Here is a 19,319-nt window from a genome sequence, read left to right as displayed (position 1 = left end):
AGAGCAGGGGGAGAACCAGACCCCGCCCCCACGCGCCCGACAGAAGAGACTCCGCCCCCTAGAGGCTGGGAAGGGCGACCAAGAGTCCGGACGTGCCCCCACAAGCCAGACTCCACCCCCGTAGCGGAGGGAGGTGTTCTCTTTGGGGGCGGGGTCGCACCGGCGCTCTTCGCGCCAATTTCTCCCCCCTCCACCCCTCCACCCGGCCCTCTCCAGGAGAAGAACCTCGGGAGAGGATGATCCATTGAGGCCCCCAGGCCACGCTAACTGCCCTAAGTCACTCGGCGTTTTCCTGTTAGTGAAACGACCATCCACAGATGAGCATTTATCCCGGCTTTGAGATTTGCAAAACATTTTGCATATATTAAATTTGCATATAAAAATGAATATATAAATTAATATTTGCATAGATTACCACCTCACCCCCTCCCAGGTGCAGCTTCCCGCCTTAACCAGTTTGGGGACTCGAAGCAAGTCACTTAATCTGTTTCTTCTATAAAATGGAAGTGGACAACAGCCTTTACCTTCCAAGATTGCGGTAAGATATGTGTAAAGCGCGTAGCACAATCCCTGGGCACATGGTAGCTCTTAACAAATACTTGGCGAGTTTGCCTCAGTTTACTTATCTATAAAATGGGCCGGAGAAGGAAATGGCCAACGGTTCAGTATTTTTGCCCAGAAAACCCCAAAATGGGATCACAGAGAGTGGGGGCGATCTCCTCTTCCATGAAATTCCCCAGAATGTCCACTATCAGTCTGAGAGGAGATTCCCATTCAGTCCGTCTCTGCAGAGATCTTCACTGGGATTCGGTCTCTATTCGGCTTAAAGACTGGCTGAAGAAAACCTGGCTGCAGCCACTTAGGGCCTCTTCCACTTCTCCCTCAAGAGCCTGCTTTGCTTTCCAGTTTTTGTGCATTCTTCACTTGCAGGACAGAAGCAAGATTTTTTTCCTTCAATGTGTAGACCCAGGGCTTATCTAGCTGTTTAACAACCAGAAGGCACTTAAGAAATGTTTATTGTATATTCTGGGGGGGAGAGGGAGGGGAGAAGGAATATATTTTATCTGTAACCTTTGGGGAATCGATATCTGGTCAGAGTCTGGGGCAGAGGGAAACTTGGTTATCCATCCTGGCGCCGGTGGCTGCTCTCGAGGCTGGCAAACCCTCTCGCCTGCAGAAAATGCTAGGGATTAGGAGCGGCCAGGAAAAGGAACAGATGTGCTCCTTAGTCTTCATTGCCACTTCCAAACCCTCCACCTTCAAGATTCACTCCCATTGTCTGGATCCCACAAAGATCATAAAAAGGGGAGAAAGGCCCCACGTGTGCAAGAATGTTTGTGGCAGCCCTTTTTGTAGCAGCAGGAAACTGGAAACTGAGTGGATGCCCATCCGTTGGGGAATGGCTACATTATGACAGGGGTGAACCCTGAAAGTGTCCCCTGTGACTTTTGGGGAGAAGCAATAGGGGTGAACTCTAAAACTGTATCCCCTTTGATTTATAAAAGGGAGACTAGGACTCTGAAAAGTCTGGGAAAGCATATCTTCCCAGACAACTTAAGTGGCTTCGTTCAATTGGAGATCTTGGTCAGATCACCCTTCATTGATCTTTTGGGGGTAGCCGGATCTCCTTCAGGAAATTCTAGGCTCTGGGAAAAAGCCTTCAAAATGTTTTTATTTATTCAGTTGGAGATCTGGGCCTGGTTGAGTGTCTTGAAACTCCAAGATATATATCTAGGCCTGGGGGCATTGGCTCTCTTTCAACTGGAACCAAGCCTCAGACTTCTTATAAAAAGACGATTTTAAACTCTAAATCTTTGCAGAAGTCCAAAGCCGATCGGGACTCTTGCCCGCTGTGAAGACATTCTCTTCTCAGTAATAACCTTTTGTTATTTCTCGGACAGGACTTCTTGCCACGGAGGAGTCTGTCTTCCTAGCAAAGCTGCTTCTCAGTGCCAATAAAAATCCCTTTTGCCATTTAGACTTTTCGAGTTCGTGAATTCTTTCACGTTGGATCTGCGTCTCCGACCAGAGGGGATTCTCACATCAGTTCTCTACCACTAGACCCGCATCGGTTATGGTATATGAATGTTATGGAATATTATTGTTCTATGAGAAATGATCAGCAGGATGATTTCAGAAAGTCCTGGAGAGACTTACAGGAACTGATGCTAAATGTAGTGAATAGAACTAAGAGAATATTGTACATGGCAACAAGAAGATTGTGTGATGATCAACTCGGATGGACGTGACTCTTTTCAACAATGAGATGATTCAGACCAGTTCCAATGGACTTATAATAGAGCCCAGAGAGAGAAATGTGGGTGTGATGAGGTACAAATAATGAGATTAGTGGTAGTGAAGAAGTACCCAAGAATTGGGGTGGGAAATGCCCTCTGGTAGGTGCAGGTCCAATGCAAAAGAATTCGCAAACCCGAAATCTGAGTGTCAGAAAAGGGAATTTTACTGTTCTCTAAGAGGAAGCTTTCTTGATGGGTAAAACTCCTCATTAGGAATTTGGCAAAGGTGGATTAAGAGAGTCCTGGTTATATGATAAATGTTGGCCTGAGGCTGGGAGTTGTCTGGGGCTAATCAGTAGCCAGCCACCAGGCAGAGATCTCCAATTAAAGCAAATCACTTAACTGGGAATTTGAAAGCTTTCCTCAGAGTCTGGGAACTGCCTGAAGGGGATCCAGGCCACCCCCAAAAGATTTGTTTCAATGGAGGGTGATTTGACCAAGACTTGGGAAGGACTTGTCTGGAACAGGTCCACTTTTCCCAGGGTTTTGAGACCCTGAGACCCCTAATCATCCTTCTTTTCCAGATTAAAGGAGACACAGTTTCAGAGTTCACCTCCGTCAGGTGAATCACAACATAGTATTTTCACTTTTGTTGTTTGCTTGCTTTTTGTCATCTTTCTCATTTTTGATTTGATTTTTGTTGTGCAGCACATGATAAATGTGGAAAGAAATTGCATGTTTACCTATTGGATTACTTGCTATGGGGTGGGGAGCAGGGAAGGGAGGGGAAAAAAAAACTTGAAATCGTGTTTTGCAGGGGTGAATGTTGAAAACTATGTTCGCATGTATTTTGAAAATTAAAACTATCTTTCCAAACGTATGTGCAGCATGATAAATGTGGAAACACATAAAGGGAGGAATTGCAGATATTTATCATATTTATATTGGATTGCTTGCTGTCTAAGGGAGGTGGTATTGGGGGGGGTAGAAGGAAGGGAAAAAAATTTAAAACACAAGGTTTTGCAAGAGTGAATGTTGAAAACTCTGCATGTGTTTCGAAAAAAAGCTTTAAAAAGAAAAAAAAAAGAAAAAAGATTCATGTCCATCCAGATCTAACACCCTATCTAAATCTTGGTGACTTACCTACTAAACTAAACCATGAATCTCGCTTCCTCCTTACTCAAAACTCAGTAGCTGGCTCCCTATCCTCCCCATTTCAGCCCTGCCCTTCTATTTGGGGATTTCCAAGTTCAAAACCTCAACTTTCCTGGCAGCCATATAGCCACAAATGAAGGAGGTCATACTTGCCATACATCACCACCTAGTGTTTGTTTCTAGGATCAAGAACGTTGAAATTCCCCATTTTCCTCCCTTCTAAAGTATGACCAGTTGAACTTTACTTCTGAATTTGATGACCCTGCTCATCCCTTTCCAAATCCCAAATGGAGGTCACACTTTCCATATATCACCACCTAGTGTTTGTTTCTAGGATCGGGACTGTTGAAATTCCAGGCTCTCCCTAGCTGTATTTCCCAGCCATCACTGTTTTAACCTCATTTTCCTCCTGCTCATCACTTTCCAAATCCCAGCCTTTGGCTAACCACTACCAGTCTTTATTATTTCTACTCATGGGCTGCTAAATGCTCCAAGAGGAAATCACTTCTCTTCTGATCAGATACAAATTCAGTTAGTTATGGGTTCTCATTGTCTCAGTTCCTTGATTCCCTCTGTACTCCTCACAAGCCATCTCTGTTCTCAAACCACGCTATCACTTTTTTCCCTCAGTAGAGACCCTTGATTCATATCATCCTTCAAAGAGATTGTACCTTTCAATCACTTCCACTCTATTATCCACTGATTCCTTTCCTATTGCCTTAAAACATGGCCAGATTTCTCTTACTAAAAAAAATTTTTTACTTGCCCCTGCCATCTCCATGAGTTATTCTCCTTTCTCTTTTCAATGTCAAACTCCCAGGAAGAAAAAGCACTCTACATTCATTTCCTGGACCTCAGCTCTCACTCATTCCCCCCATTGATCCTTGTTCTCTTGCTCGGTCGCTGATGCATTTCATTCTTTAAGAGGATTGAAATAACATCTCTGTATCGGGAACAAGGTCATAATTGGACACTCTAGATTCCAATCCCCGAACCTGAATGAAAGGTTTCCAAAGTTCTTGGTTGTTAGTTGTCCTTTGTTCTCAAAGGGGACCAAAATGACCGCCATGTTATAGATGTTACCGTGTGTCTGACTGGTTGACCATTTAAGTTTGGAATGCTCAGCCACAGTTCGTACACATAGTCCTAAGAACATATGGGATGGATTCCCTAACTTTGCACATCTTGTGTTTTTTCCTGAGCTAATTCAATTTTGCTTTGCTCACAGAGCACAGCCCCTTCTCTGATGAGAGGGCACGCCATGCTGGCCGGTCCTGTGCCAGGGTCTTCCATATCAGACAATCAATACTAAAGTTCTTAAGAGAGACCTTGAGGCTGTCCTTGTATCACATTTTCTGACCACCTTGCCAGGGCTTGCCCTGTATGAGTTCTCCATAAAATGATGTTTTGGGCAAGCGTACACTTAACTGCTAACAAAGGCGTTACACTTTAGAGTTCCTGTGAGTTCAACGATGCAGATGTCTCCCAAATCTTTTTCCTCAGTTGAAAAACAAATATTCTGAGCTTAGCAAGACAAGCATTTCCATAATAAAGCAGAATAGAAAAAAAAAAGGATTGCACATGAAATCGTCAATCTTTTATGTACAATGTTTTTCTTTTTAAATAGAAAAGTTACATAACTTTTTTATTTTATCCTCTCCTCTGCCATAGAGATAACTACCATTAGATACAAATGTATATATGTAAAACCATACTATACATAATTGTATTTCTGGTTCTTTCTCTGTATTTAGATAGCATCTTCTTTCATAGGTTCCTTATCCAGGTATTTATCTTAGTCAAAATAATCTGGTCGTTCAAGTTGTTATTAAAACAATGTTGCTATAAAATAAGAGTTTGGACATGTATACATATGTTGTATTTAACATATACTTTAACATTTAACATATATTGGTCAACCTGCCATCTGGGGGAAAGGGTAGGGGAAAAGAGGGGAAAAGTTGGAACAAAAGGTTTGGCAATTGTCAATGCTGAAAAATTACCCATGCATATATCTTGTAAACAAAAAGCTATAATAAAAAAACTTATTATATTCCACATTCTCTTGGTTCTGCTCATTTCTTCATTATTTAGTGCAAGTCCTTCCATGTTTTTCTAAAAGGAACCTGCTTATTTGGAACTATGTCCTAAGGGCTATAAAAACTGTTGTCTATCCTTTGATCCAGCAATGTCGATACTGGGCCTGTATGTCAAAGAGATCATAGGAGGAGGAAAAGCACTCACATGTGCAAAAATGTTTGTGGCAGCCCTTTTTGTGGTGGCAAGGAACTGGAAGAAACTGAGTGGATGTAATGGCTGAATGTTATATGAATGTTATGGAATATTATTGTTCTATAAGAAACAATCAGCAAGAGGATTTCAGAAAGACCTGGAGAGACTGAACTGATGCTGAGTAGAACCAAGAGAACATTGTACATAGCTACAAGATTATGTGATGATCTACTGTGCTGGACTTGATTCAGGCGATTCCAATAGTTATGATGGAGAGAGCCATCTGCACCCAGAGAGAGGGCTGTGGGAACTGAATGTGGATCAAAGCATATTTTTTTCAATTTTTTTTTGTTATTTGCTTAGATTATTCGTCATGGTTTTATTTTCTTTTGATCTGATTTTTCTTGCACAGCATGATGAATTTGGAAATGTTTAGAAGAATTACACGTTTAACCTATATTAGATTGCCTGCTGTCTTGGGGAGGGAAGAAAATTTGGAACACAAGGTTTTACAAAGGTGAATGTTGAAAACTGTCTTTGCATGTTTGGAAAAATAAAATACTATAAAAAATAAAAATAAAATCAACCTGCTCATTTCTTATTGCACAGCCTTATTATCTCACGATCATATACAACTTGAAGCCATTCCCCAACTGATTGACATCCCCTTGATTTCCAGTTCTTTGTAACTACAGTGAGCAGCTATAAATATTTCAAAACATATATTCTTTTCCTTTTCCCTTCATCACCTTAGGAAATAGACCTAGTAGTGGTATTGTTGGATCAAAGAGTCTAAGACAGTTTTATAACTCTTTGGGTACAATTCCAGATGGATTTCCAAAATGATTGGATCAGTTCACAGTTCCACCAATAGAGCATTAGTGTCCCAGTTTTTGTACATCTCCAACATTTGTGGATTTCCATTTCTATTATTTTAGCCAATTGGATAGCCAAATGACGTCTCAAGGTTGTTTTAGTGTGCATTTCTCTAATCAAGGATTTAGGGCACTTTTTCACATAACTACAAATTGTTTTGATTTCATTACAAAACAGCCTGTTCACATCCTGTGATCATATTCCTAAAGAATCAACAAAGTTCTTTATATACTTGAGACATATATGAAAAAATGTTTATAATCATTTCCCCAATTTTCTGCTTTCCTTCTAATCTTGGCTTATGTAGGTTTTATTTGAACAAATCCTTTTTAACTAATTGAAATTATCCATTCTACACCTCCCAATGTGCTTACTCTCATTTATTCATAAATTGTTTGCCTATCAAGTCTTCTAATGTGTTCAAATTTTCTCAGACTTTTAGATCTAGGTCATGTATCCATTTTGATTTTGTAAATGGTTTAATATTGGTCTATGCAGGATGATTTCAGAAAGGCCTGGAGAGACTTACATGAACTGATGCTGAGTGAAGCGAGTAGAACCAGATCACTGTATGTGGCAACATTGAGATTATGTGACAATTCTGATGGATGTGACTCATCAACAATGAAGATGATTCAGGCCAATTCCAACAGACTTGTGAAAGAGAGCCATCTGCAACCAGAGGGAGGACTATAGGAGCTGAATGTGGATCACAACATAGTATTTTCACTTTTTTTGTTTGCTTATTTTTTGTTTTCTTTTTTCTTTTTGTTCTAATTTTTCTTGTGCAGCATGATAATTGTGGAAATATGTATAGAAGAGTTGTATATTTAATCTATATTGGCTTACTTGCTGTCTAGGGGAAGAGAAGGGGGGGAAGGGAGGGAAATAAAATTTGGAACACAGGGTTTTACAGGGGTGAATGTTAAAAACTATCTTTGCATGTATTTTGAAATTTTTTTTACAAGATGTTTATGCCCAATTTCTGCCAAGATATTCTCTAGCTTTTTCAACAATTTTTACCAAATTCTTCTCCCTGAACTCCATATCTTTATAACTTGTGAAAAGCAAGTTTTATAGTTATTTGCTGCTCTAAGCCTGTTCCATTCCACTGTTCTACCTATTTATTAGCCAGATAGTTTTGATGCAATAATTTAAAGATCTGCTACTGCTTCATGGTTTTCTTGTTCCTTTGATAGTAACTTGTTCTTCCAAATGAAATTTTATTATATTTTCAATAAAATAACTGGAATGGCTTTGAAAATATAAATTTAGGTGTCTGCCTTCACTTATGAAGTACATGTTTCTCAAATTATCTAAATCTGATTTCATTTGTCCATAAAGTTTCATAATTTTGTTCAATAGTTCGTTTGTTTTAGCAGATGTATTATCAGCTATTTTATACTGTCTGGAGTTATTTTAAACAAGGTATCTCTTTCTGTCTCTTCTTGCAGAGTTTTGCTAGAGACATAAAGAAATGTTGGTTTATGTGGGTTTAGTTTATATTCTGCTCTTTAGAAAAACTGCTTTATCTAACTTTTTTAGTATCTACAGTCAGCCTTTAGCTCTCAACTTCCAACTCCATTATCTCCAACTCCATCTTGGATTGTCTCCATTTGTATGCCCTGGAAACATTTCAAATCCAACATGTCCAGAAACAGAACTCTTCTTCCCTTCTACCCAAATAAAATCGTTTCCTAACTTTCTAAATGCTTAAGCACGCACATCAAGCTCAAAATCCCAGTCATTCTTGATTCTTCCCTCACTCAGTCCTATCAACACCATCTTTAACATCTATCTGTTCCCTAATTCAGGCCCTCATATTTCCTTCTCATGTGGTCTATTTAATAGTAAGCTTTCTTACTGGTCTCCTCTTGCTTCATCTTTCAGTTTCCAAGCTGTCATTGAACCCTTCCCCCCCCTCCCTCACAAAATTGTGTATTCACTAGTATATACATATTGACATGTACAATATTTTCCAATAATATGTATTATTTCTCACAGTATATCTTGAGGGGCAGGGCCTCATTTTTTTCCCTTTTGTAGTTAAGAAAACTTCTGCACAATTTCTCAAAGCAGAATGGGAAGTCCCCAAAAGTAGTGGGTTCCATCTTCCCAGAGTTACTTAAAGAATGGTGACTCCTTATCAAAGATAAGGGTGGACGGGTCAGAAGTTTCCGAGATCCTTTGCAAACTCCTCAATTCTATACCACAAGGGTCCAGTGAACATGTGGAATAGGGCTTGGTGAGGGGGGCAAGGCCATTGAGGAGCTGGGGGCAGACTGGGCAGCCAGGGACAACACACTACACAAGCTTTGCCAGGGCTGGGCCCACTTGATGGCACCCGTAGCTCTGAATCGAGGCAACTTCCAATAGTCCTGAACTTCTAAAGAGGCTACACCCGGACAGAGTAGATTAGCTCTGATATGGGGATTTGGGTCGATGGGTGGAGCTGGTGATACAGGAGAAGAGCCCAGGACCCAAACTCCAAGATGTCAATCTTGGCTTGGGGGACCAAGTCCCAGGTTAAGAGTAGAACCCAGATCTTATCACAAGACTAGTGTTCCCCCCTCTATCAGAAGATGGTACAAGGAGCAAGTAGAGGGTGGCAGAGGGACTTCCAAAGATGGCTTTGCCCATCTTGAATAAATCAAGACTTGTGAGTCATGCATGTTCCCTTGTATAACTTTTTCCAGAAACACGATCACAAATAAAGCTCCAGCAAACCATCCTCTGTCCTCTGTACTGTTAATCATCACTAGGCCAAAGATTACACTGTTCTCTTAATAAGGAGGTCACAGGAAGGTGAGAAACAGTACTCCTGACACATGCTGAGAAAACGTCCTTTTATTCTTATCGACTGTGACAAAATAACATTTTATACAAATAAGTCACCTAGTTCACTTTGGACAGAGACATTACAAAGGAAGAAAGGTCTCAGGTAGAGAGAGAGGGAAGAAAGGGAGAGGTATAGACCAGGTCACTGATGCTTCTTACAATCTGTGAAAATAGATTTACATGGAAAAAATAGAACTTTACAACTTCAATGAATTTACATGATCCTTTGTAAAACAAGAGGGAAAATCCACCAACCACCAGATCCGTCTTGTACAAAAGAAATGAGTAACATGGAGATGGCAGCAATGGAGTGCCTCAGGTCACTGGGCTCACACTCCTGGGAGGTAATTTCTGCATTTGGGAATAATGCTCAGTGCAAGAGCACATGCTGGACTTAGCCTTCTGAGCACTCTGCCCCAACCCCTGGCCCAGCACGGGGACATCACCCACGAGGCCGCGAGTGACCTACCTCCCTGGCGAGCCGCTCACAGCTAGGATAGCAAAGTCACATCTCTTGGATGTGTTCTTCATCAAGTGAAAATTGTCCATTCAAATGCCCTGCGGTAAACACTTATAGCTGTGCCCCCCCCCATGAAGACCCATCAGGGGCTGCCTGTGAAGTCCCCACACACCAACACTGTCACCTGATCACAAAGGCTGGCCCGTGTCCCTGCACTACTTCTCAAAGCCCACTAGCTGGAAGCCAGGAGCCAGGCTGGCTCACCCAACTTCTATATTCATGTTCTCTACTTACCCATCAGGAGGTTTCACTTAACAAATGAGGATCTTCTTTGGAGGAGGGAGCTTAGCCCCGAGGCTCTGGAGGAAAGGACTGGCTGCTGTTTGCTCTAAGGTGAAATGTGTCGGACAGGAGGGAAAGGACAGGGGGACAGGGGGCAGAGCCCGCAGGACGGCCCCTGGAACGCAGCAGGACGAGCCCTGGCGGGGCCGCCCAGAGGGCCAAGAGCGGCCTCAGGGACGTGGCTTTGGGGCTTAGAGGGAGCTGGGGGTCCTCTCTCATCCCTGCTACAGAGCGGCTCTAACCTGCCCTTCACATCACACCTCACGCTGGCCACGGCTCCCTAGCATTTCTTCACCACCAAGGAGGACACAAGCCAGAAAATGGACACACCACCAATGGTTCCTTCTCAAGGGGGGCGACTTCCCGCTTCACCTTCGGGGCTCCCAGAGTCTTTAAAGTTCCAAGGAGGTTCCAGGGCACAGGGCTGAGGACCAGCCACAAAGACCCACAGCCTCAAACACCTGACCTCTGTGATCCTGGGGAAAGTGAACCCCACCCATGGATAAACCAGGGAGAAAAGTCCATCCTAAACCCAAGCCTGTGTGGAGCCATCCACCCCGGCCCCCGGGGACAGTGTCCGGCTCCAGACAGGGCGGAGAGGGTCTGCACAGCTCGCAAACATCGCCCCTGTGGGCACTCTGCAGCTCAACACAACCGAAAGGGAACACCAAAAGTCACGAGGTGGAAGCAACATCTGCCCGGGAACCAGGGAGAGGAAACCACAGCGAGAATGCTTCCCCAGCAGCACTGGGGCAAAGCCACAGGTAAGGCACCAGGATTTCTGCTCAACTCTCATCTCGGGCTCGGGCTCCCCAGCAGGTAGATGGGCTCCCCTCACTCAGCCCTCAAGCCCAACCTCCAGGCCGAGGAGCCCTTGGTGCAGGGGATGTGGCCAAGGCACAGTCCTAGGAAAACAGGGCTGACCCATTCCCACCACCCTGGTTTTCAAAGCCAGCCCAGGAACCACACGATGACCAGAGGGGCTCCGGCAGACAGAGGCAGGGATCTACAACCTCTGGCCGGTTCTCAGGGGCTCTGCTTTTGCCCCAGTGTTGGTGGCTCTCTCGGGGCTTTTATTGAAAATCCCTCTGGGAACTTCCTCCAGACAGCTTTAGACTAGTGCTATTGGTGACCGGCAGCGACAAACTGCTTGTTAAACAGCCACATTTCAGTCGAGCACCATAAAACCACCTTTTCTGTTTGTAGCTAAAGAGAGACAATCCAGGGACACAAGTCTCAAGTTCCCAGGGACATGTGCAAGGTCTGTTAGGGTCATCGAGAGAGCGATCTTACCTGTCCCGACCTCCCCCCAAACCTCCCTCGTCCCACAGTTAACAAAGGCCACACCTTTACTTTGGTCTGACAGCTTGGGAAGGTTCTGCTCACTTTGGTGGGGAATCAAGTCAAGAAGTTGCTTAAGTTCCGAGGTCACTCCATATGGACAGTCAGCGTCTGTTCTTTCCTCCTCCAAAGCTCCGGGGCCACAACATACAGACCGAGTCCCCTTCATGTAAGACTGTGTTCCCCTGATGACCACAATGGGTTCTGGGAACCTGGTTAATACTATTTTAAGTCTAGCCTCAGATCAGATAAGCTGGAAACACCATTGTCAAAGTATGACATCTTTGACAAGTTCAGAATTTTTCAAAATAATACAGTGGGGGGAAGACCGGGAAGCAATAGGCTGCTCCAGCCTCAGAGTAGACTATTACCCCACAAATAAAACCAACACATTCTACCTAAGGAGATGAAATGAGCGTTTGTAAGGCGGCAGAAGCCAAAATGGCCACGGGTTGAAAGCTCCCCCGCATGAGGACAGAACAGGAAGGCACTGCCAGTTTGGAGAGAGGAGTCCTGCCTGGGAAGTTCCCTTGGGAGAGGCCGAGACCTCGGCGTGACTCCGGGAAAGGCACCCGCCTGACCGAGGGTCCTGGGAACAGAGAGAGAGCCAGGCTGCTCCAGGAATTTAACTCTAGGAGGGGCCTACGACCCCCCCAGGCCACAGCCCCGCCTTGCCTGCTCCCTGCTCCTCCCACCCCCGGCTCCTCTGGGCCGTACCAAAGCGCCACGGCCGTGAGAGGAGGAGCGGAGGTGGAGGCTCGAGCCAGAGGCGCCCACAGCCACGGGACGCCTGCCCCTTCCGAGGCAGCTGCTAGGTCCTAGAGAGCCCCCTGAAGCCCCCCACTTGTAGTTCTCTAGGAGAGGGCTCAGCTGGAAAGCACAAACAAGTGAACACAGCTAAAACCAAGTGGAAATAAACTTTCTTCTTTAACTGGCTTAAAAAGGCCTTATCCTAACCCGTTATTCAACAAGAGTACCTTCAAGATCTAAGGGACAGCAAGAAGAAAGGGAGGAAAGGGGGCTGGGGGAGGGAAGAGCAGCCCTGCTCGGCATTTCCCGGGGTGGCGAGGAAGCTGCGCTGCTCCGCCGGGCTGGGGGCTGTGGTCGTGGTCCTCGTGGCTTGGTCCCCTCGGCACGCCAGGTGCAGCACCTCGCCCTCCTGCCCGCAGCTACTGCCCCCCGTTGTAGGCGTAGTCAGCCTTGTTGTGCATGATCAGCTTGTTGTCCACAAAGTAGAAGCTGTCCGAGCGAGTCTCGTAAGGGTGCTCCACCATGAGGCGAACTGCGGATCCAGAGCAGGGAGGAGTGAGGGCCGGCCCCTGGGCGAGCCCGCCCGCCGCCCTCCTTCACCAGCCAGTCGGCTCCCGCCGGGGAGGGCCTGTGTGCACCAGGGCTCGGCACCTCCCGCGCACTGAGAGCACTGCACAACACACGAAGCGCCGTGGGCTCCCCCAAACCTCAGCGAGTGAATGTTAGTCACCGCGGTGACCCTGTGAGGGAGGGGCCACAAGAACCTCAGAAGGCCCTGCTCAGAACCGGGGAGCGGGAGAACCCGCTCTGCTTCCCACACTCTTTGGAGGAGATTCCCTGCTCATGGGGCGCCCATTCAGGAGCCTTCCCGCCCTCACACCATCATAGCCTCAAAATCCTTCCCTCGCCAGTGTTCTCAGGGGAGGACCAAGGCCCGAAGCCTCCTCCCACCTCCCCCTCCTGCAGCCCAGAAGCCCAGCCCAGGACATCTGTGTGTTCCGCTGGAAGCCTGACCACCGGGCTAACCCCTTCCTCACCCCAGAGGACAAGGGAAATTAAGTCACACCTCTGGCCAGCGAGCCCACAGAAAGGGAGAAGTCGCAGCAGCCAATCAGGGCAGAGCGAGGAGCTGACAGCCTTTAGGCTCCTCCCCCCCCATCCTCATGAATCTTGTGACAAGGGACTAAGCCCAAGGAACACCCCTAGCCGTTCACAGTGAGGTCTGAGGCCCTGCACTCGGCTGCCTAGCCCCGGAATCCTCCTGGACCCCGACTTCTCCCCCATCAGCTCTGAGCAGCCGCCCCCTTCTCTCTCTATCCAAGGACAAGGGGATTAACCCAGGAGCAGCACCCGCAGATGCTCAAGGAGAGCCTGTGGAAGCCTGGGCCTAGGGCTGCTCTGCGCTTACTCAACCCCCTCCCCACACAGTGCACAGAAGGATCTTGGAGCCCAGCAAACCCCGAGGCAAAATCCTGTCTCGGCCACCTCTAAGCCGCGTGTGGCTCAGCTTCCTCATCTGTGAAATGGGGCTAATGCCGACCCACAGGGGGCACGTGAAATACGAAGTGCTTTGCCTGCTTGGAAGCACTACGCAAACGCTAGCTCCGGCAGCAGGAGCGGTGCTCCGGGTCCCTGCCTCCAGTCCCTCACTCCCCTGCTCTGGAGCACTCTGTAACTCCTAGTACTTCCCAGAACAACTCGCACTGTTTTGTCTGGATCTCAGGCCCTCGGCCAATCAGATCTGGCCCGGGCTTCCCGTAGGACTCGAACACAGGCTGTTCCTCCCTCCAAGTGCCCTCCCCACCACCTCAGGCTGGCTTCTTTTTAGAACACATTTAGCAATCTGAAGCCCCTCCCATCAGCCAAGGCCAGCTTCCAGGAGGCCACAGAGGGCAGGACCCGGCTCGGCCCTCAATGCCCAGCTCAGCTCCACTTCTAAGGATCTGACTACCAACAGAATAATGGTCCCCGGGGTGCAGGCGGCGGAGTTGGGACAGCCCTTTAGCCTCCATCTGCCTTCCTCCCCTGAGAAAAGTCCCAAAGAGTCGGACGTGACTGAAGGGCAACAACAGGTGCCGGGCACTGGGCCAAGTGCTTGGGAGACCCAGAGTCCTGAGCAGAGCCAGGGAGCACAGGGGGTGCTGGGCCTGCCTTGGGGGTAAGGGAGCTAGGGAAGGACCCGTCCACTTGGTGTCCCTCCGGGTCTCCCTAGCCCCCTATATAAAATGAAGGGCAGGAATAACAGAAGGAAGGAAATACATACTGACATCCTCGGAGAGCTGAGGAAACTCATAGATATGTTCACATGTATTCCTGCTACTGGGGATGCAGAAGCCAAAATCAAAGTCAAAGTTTTTCAGCAAACGCTCCCGAAAATAGTGCCGTTCAATCATTCGGAAGTTAGATACTGGCTTGTCTCCTACAGTGAACTCCACCCTGAAAGAGACACCTCTGTAAATACCCCCTCTCCTCGAGGAGGGCCTAGCCTGCCCCGGCCCCGACGGTCAGGAAGGGACCATAGGGGGCTCTCTCTGTACTGGCACAGCGCCCTCCCATCAGGATCTCCTCATACTCACGTGGCCCCAACCGTTCGGAGTCGGAGAAATGCGGGCGTGAACTGATACCGAACAAAACGTCCTGCACTGGTGTCTACCTCTCCGCCTTCCTCCTCCTCCTCCTCCTCTTGGTCTGAGAGGCAAGAGAAAAAGGGGACAAAGGAGGTGAGGACCACTCGGAAGCGGGGGTCAGGGATGAGTCTGGGGGACGACACAAGCACAGCTGGGTCACTAAATGAGCCAAAGGCCTTCAGCCGGTCACGCCACAAAGGAAAGGGGTCCCCGGGCCACGTCCTTAAGCCTCCTGGGGAATTCCCATCCTGGACTGATCCTGAAGAACCAAGGGGAAAAGATGGGGCTGGAGAGTTGGGCCATAAACTTAGATTCTAATGGGACAAAACAATCCCTGAAAACATATGAGGGGGAAGAGAGCAAAGGAAAGGAAGTCAAGGGAGGAGAATGACCTTCCTTATTACAGTGGCCTTGATAGAAATGTCCCTCTGAGGAGAAATGGGATCCTCCCCCCAAGACAACCTAGTTTCAGACTTCCGGACCACTCCATGGCACTGGGAACCCGGTACTGCCTCGGCCCAGCTGGGAGACAACTACCCTAGATATTCCCAAATGATGAACTGAAAAAAAAGCGGCTACAAGAACAGGCTCTCCCCTCATCTGTGGGCTCCCAGCCCAATTTGCCCTAAGCTCAGGCAAACAGCTTCCTCCCAAGGCTGGGTAGCCTACCTGAAGCAGAAGGTTTGGCAATTTCAAAGAGCACCGTCCCTGTTTCCAAATCACGTATTTTAAATCGGGTAAAATCAATACTGTAGATGTTGTCCTCGGGTCTGCAAAGATAGTCTGAAAAGGAGAAGAAGGTGCAGATTCTTAAATTTTTCCCCCTCACCCCGCTACTGATAACATTTACAGGCTCACAGGATCAGAGGCCATGGAATCCGACCTCTTATTTAAGGAACCCCTGATAAAGGCCAAGTGACTGGGCCAGGGGAACACTGGGACTTCAAGAGCTGAGAGGGGAGTCAGGCCTGGGTCTCCCAGGCCTCCCAGGACCAGAGAGCCTGGCCTGGGACAAGGGCAGGCAGCTCTCACTAAGACTGGAGAGCTCTCGCAGGAATGAGCAGGAGCTTCCCACTTGGAGGCCCTAAATCCACACAACGTTCAGAAGAGTTTCTGGGTTGGTTTTTTGAATTAATTAATACACCACTTGCTCCTCTTTTTAAAGGAAAGTAGTTCTTATGGAACGGCCCAGAAATGAGATGGGTATGGGGTGGGAATGAGCCAGGGGGAGATTTTCCCTGCCCACCCTGAGAACTCCTAGAACACAGCCAGAGCTAGTCACCCCGGCAACTTGTCCTGGGACTTCCTCCATTGGTTCCCTTCAACATTTCCTGTGTATGGTGTGTGTCAGTGAGCTCATAATCTCCTTTGTACCCGCCCCCGAGCCGGTGTCCACCAGTGGCCTTGCAATGATGCTACAGCAAGACCCTCTCACCTGACCCACGGCACGGGCCTGACAAGCGGGGGTCTGTGGGAATGGGGCTGGCCAAAAAGATCAGCCCCATTCAGCTCCCCCAGTCAATGTGCAAACAACAGACATCCCCCCTTCTGCCATCCTGGGCAAAAGAAAACAAAAGCTACAAGGCAAAGAATCCGGGGGGGTTTGACAAGTACCCCCTTATGCTATTCCTGGGCGAAGCAAAACCAAACAAACTAGAGGGCAGATAAAATCTAGGCCCTTTGGTGGCCCTAGGTGCCCTTTGGCACCTCCTGAAAATCCATTTGCCGAAGGGAGGAGGCTTAACTAGTACCTCCTTCTGCCACCCTGTGACCCCTTCTCCCCCCTCCACCCCTTGGGCCATCCTGGGGCAAAACAAACTAGAGGGCGAGAATTCGGGCACCTCCTGAAAACCCATTTGCCAAAGGAAGGGGGTCTGACCACATTGTCAGGGTCTGCCCAGCCTTGGTGGAAAATGGGCCAGAGCAGCGGAGGAACTCGTGCCGCCCGGTTATAAAGGGAAGCTAAAAGGGGAAACTATAATGAATACGTCCACAGCTCTGTTACAAGCCAAAGAGAGGCCCTGGTCCAGAGAGAACCCGGCCCTGGGGGGAGGGGCGGGGGGGGTGGGGTGGGGGGTGCCGGGGCTAAGGGGCAGCCATTGAGGCCAGGCCTCCATTTCCAAGGCCAGGGAAAGCATGAGGCAGTCACTGGGCAGAATCCAGGGGACGGGATGATGGAAAAGATCAAGGCCTAGGCGGAGAGACCCCCGAGACCCCCCCCCCCAGCAGCCACTGGAGGAACGAGCCAGGACGGGGGGAGGGGGTGGTAGGGCAGAGGAGTAAGGAGGGACCCTCCCCAACAATCCGCAACCCATAAGGCACCAGGGCGAGGCTCCTGGGGCCCCCGTTTTGCAGAGTTTTTGAGGGATGGCCCTGGGTGTGAGGATCCGGGACGGGGGATGGGGAAAGGGGGAGGGGAGAAGCAGAGAGAGGGGAGACTACGACAAGGATGAAGAGATGGGGGGAGGGGAGGACCCGGGCTGAAGGGCCGCTCGAGTCCCGTTTTGATGAAGGGGGTCGGTAATGGGGGAGGGGCGTCCCCGTGAGGGGGGAGGGGAGGGGATGGCCAGTCCGGGCCCGAGTCCGAGCCCCCCCGCTCTCCCCCCGGGACAGACGGGGCACTCACTCTCCGTGACGCGGCTCAGGCGCAGGACGTGCTCGGGCCGGATGGTCTCCAGCGCCAGCAGCTCCTGCTCCGTGACCGGCGGGACCCGCCTGGCCTCGGGCCTCCCAGAGCCGCTGCCGCCGCCGTCCGCAGGATGGTGGTGGGCGGCGGACGGCGGCTGGCGCCGGGCCTTGAGCCGGTTCAGGACGCCGCCACCGGGCTTCTTCTTCTCGTCCTTGGTTCCCCCCAGAGCCCCGGGCCCCGGCCCCGCCGCAGCCGCTGCAGCCGCCGCCGCCGCCGCCTTCGGGTTCGAACCGCTCATCGCTCCGCCGCCAAGATGGCCGCCACGCCGCCACCGCCCCCACAGCGCCGTAACTATGGAGAGGGCCGGGGGGCGGGGCAGGGCGGGGCAGGTCCTGGATCGAGGGCGGGGCCGGGGCCGGGGCCGGGGCGCGGGGGAGGAGTCAGAGCCGCCCCGGAGACGGCCTCGGCCAGTCCCACGTGCGCTTGTCCGAGACCCGTGCGCTCAGGGGGAGGAGGCCCGAGGCCGAGGCCGAGGTCTGACCTTGAGCGTCCGCGCCGTGCTCCCCCTCCTCCGGCCGTCCTGCCCGGGCTGAGGCTCCGGAGCTCGGGCCCCGGGGCGTGGGCCCCTCTTAGCCGCAGCAGGGACCACGTGCAAGCCTCTGCCCCCCTGCAAAATGGGGGCCCGGCGTGGCCGTGGGGCCTAGATGACATAATGCAGGCAGAGCACAATGCGGGCTGTCAGGTGAACAGGCCCTTACTGAGGGAAGGGGGGAGGCCGGACGTGCCGGCACTAAGCGCCTCCTTCCAGGTAGGTCCCCGGGGGCTTAGCAGTTGGGGAAACCGAGGCAGCCGCAGTGTCCGGCCCAGAGTCCCTCAGCTCGCGCCCGAAGTTCCATTCACCCGCCATCCTTCTCCTCCTGCAGGGAGCAAAAGGGAGAAGAACCACTGTTTAATGGAAATGGTTTGTTTCACTCGTGCCTTCTCAGTGGAGGGGCTGGGAGGAAGAGAATCTGGAACTCAAAGTTGTTTTACCTGTCAACTGGGGGAAATAAAACATCAAATAAATATAAAACCAGAATCAAAAGGGACTTCAGACTCTTACTAGCTTTGTGAGTCTGGGCAAGTCACTAACCTTAGTTTCCCCATCTGTTAAAAAGGGAGGGGGAGAAGTAATAATAACTCCATCTGCCTCCCTGGGCAGGCTCTTCTTTGTAAAGCACTTATCACAGCCTCAGTGCCCTATAGGTTATTTTTAATACACATTTTTATGAATTATGTTGGGAGAGAAAAATCAGAACAAACAGGAAAAACCATGGAAAAGAGAAAAAACCAGAAGTGAACAGTGCACGTGTTGATTTCCCAGAACCCTATAGATGCTTATTCGCTCCCCTTCCCCATTAACAACAATATGAGTCAGAAGTAGTGGGTGATGGGAGCGCTGGGAGGGTAGCCGAATCCCAATCCCACTATTTACTGCCCGTGTGTGACCTCTGAGAATCCCACCTGAAGCTGCCTCCTTCCTTCAAAGGTCAAGAAACAATGGCCCATCAAGAGTAACTTAGTAACCTAAGGTCAGTGCAGGCCTAGTTTCCCCATCCAGATCTCCTTCCATCCTGCTGCTTAATCTCCGGGCTTGACCTTTCTTGCCCACAAAATGGGTGACTTCCATTTGAGCCTGTTCAGCTGGCTGAGGAAGCAACGCATAGAAGGCCGAGGCTAGAGTCAGGAAAGCTCCTCTTCCTGAGGACACTTACTAGCAGGGTGACCCCGGGCAAGCCACTTCACCCATTGCCTCTTTCCTCATCTGGAGAAATGGCAAACTGCTCAAGCAC

General features: G+C 49.2%; 1 protein-coding gene across 1 annotated transcript; it reads right to left on the bottom strand.

The window, feature by feature from the left end:
* Positions 1-9,329: 9,329 nt before the first annotated feature.
* Positions 9,330-17,809, bottom strand: UNC119B (unc-119 lipid binding chaperone B). Its single transcript, XM_051972951.1, has 5 exons — positions 17,485-17,809; positions 15,528-15,641; positions 14,808-14,919; positions 14,495-14,667; positions 9,330-12,763 (listed from the first exon to the last, which is right to left on the bottom strand). The coding sequence occupies exons 1-5, from the start codon at positions 17,783-17,785 to the stop codon at positions 12,651-12,653; spliced, it is 813 nt and encodes a 270-aa protein (XP_051828911.1). The 5' UTR covers positions 17,786-17,809; the 3' UTR covers positions 9,330-12,650.
* Positions 17,810-19,319: the final 1,510 nt, after the last annotated feature.

This window comes from Antechinus flavipes, chromosome 1, assembly GCF_016432865.1.
Source record: "Antechinus flavipes isolate AdamAnt ecotype Samford, QLD, Australia chromosome 1, AdamAnt_v2, whole genome shotgun sequence".
Lineage (NCBI taxonomy): Eukaryota > Metazoa > Chordata > Mammalia > Dasyuromorphia > Dasyuridae > Antechinus > Antechinus flavipes.
The sequence above is the reverse complement of the archived record's forward strand: the minus strand, read 5'-3'. Positions and strand labels throughout refer to the sequence as shown.

Excerpts from the sequence above, each read along its gene's own strand:
- UNC119B (XM_051972951.1), bottom strand. The coding sequence starts at position 17,785 with ATGAGCGGTTCGAACCCGAAGGCGGCGGCGGCGGCGGCTGCAGCGGCT. Across the intron at positions 15,642-17,484 it reads CCTGAGCCGCGTCACGGAGA|ACTATCTTTGCAGACCCGAG; the intron begins GTGAGTGCCCCG and ends TCTCCTTTTCAG. Across the intron at positions 12,764-14,494 it reads TCAGCTCTCCGAGGATGTCA|TTCGCCTCATGGTGGAGCAC; the intron begins GTATGTATTTCC and ends CTGGATCCGCAG.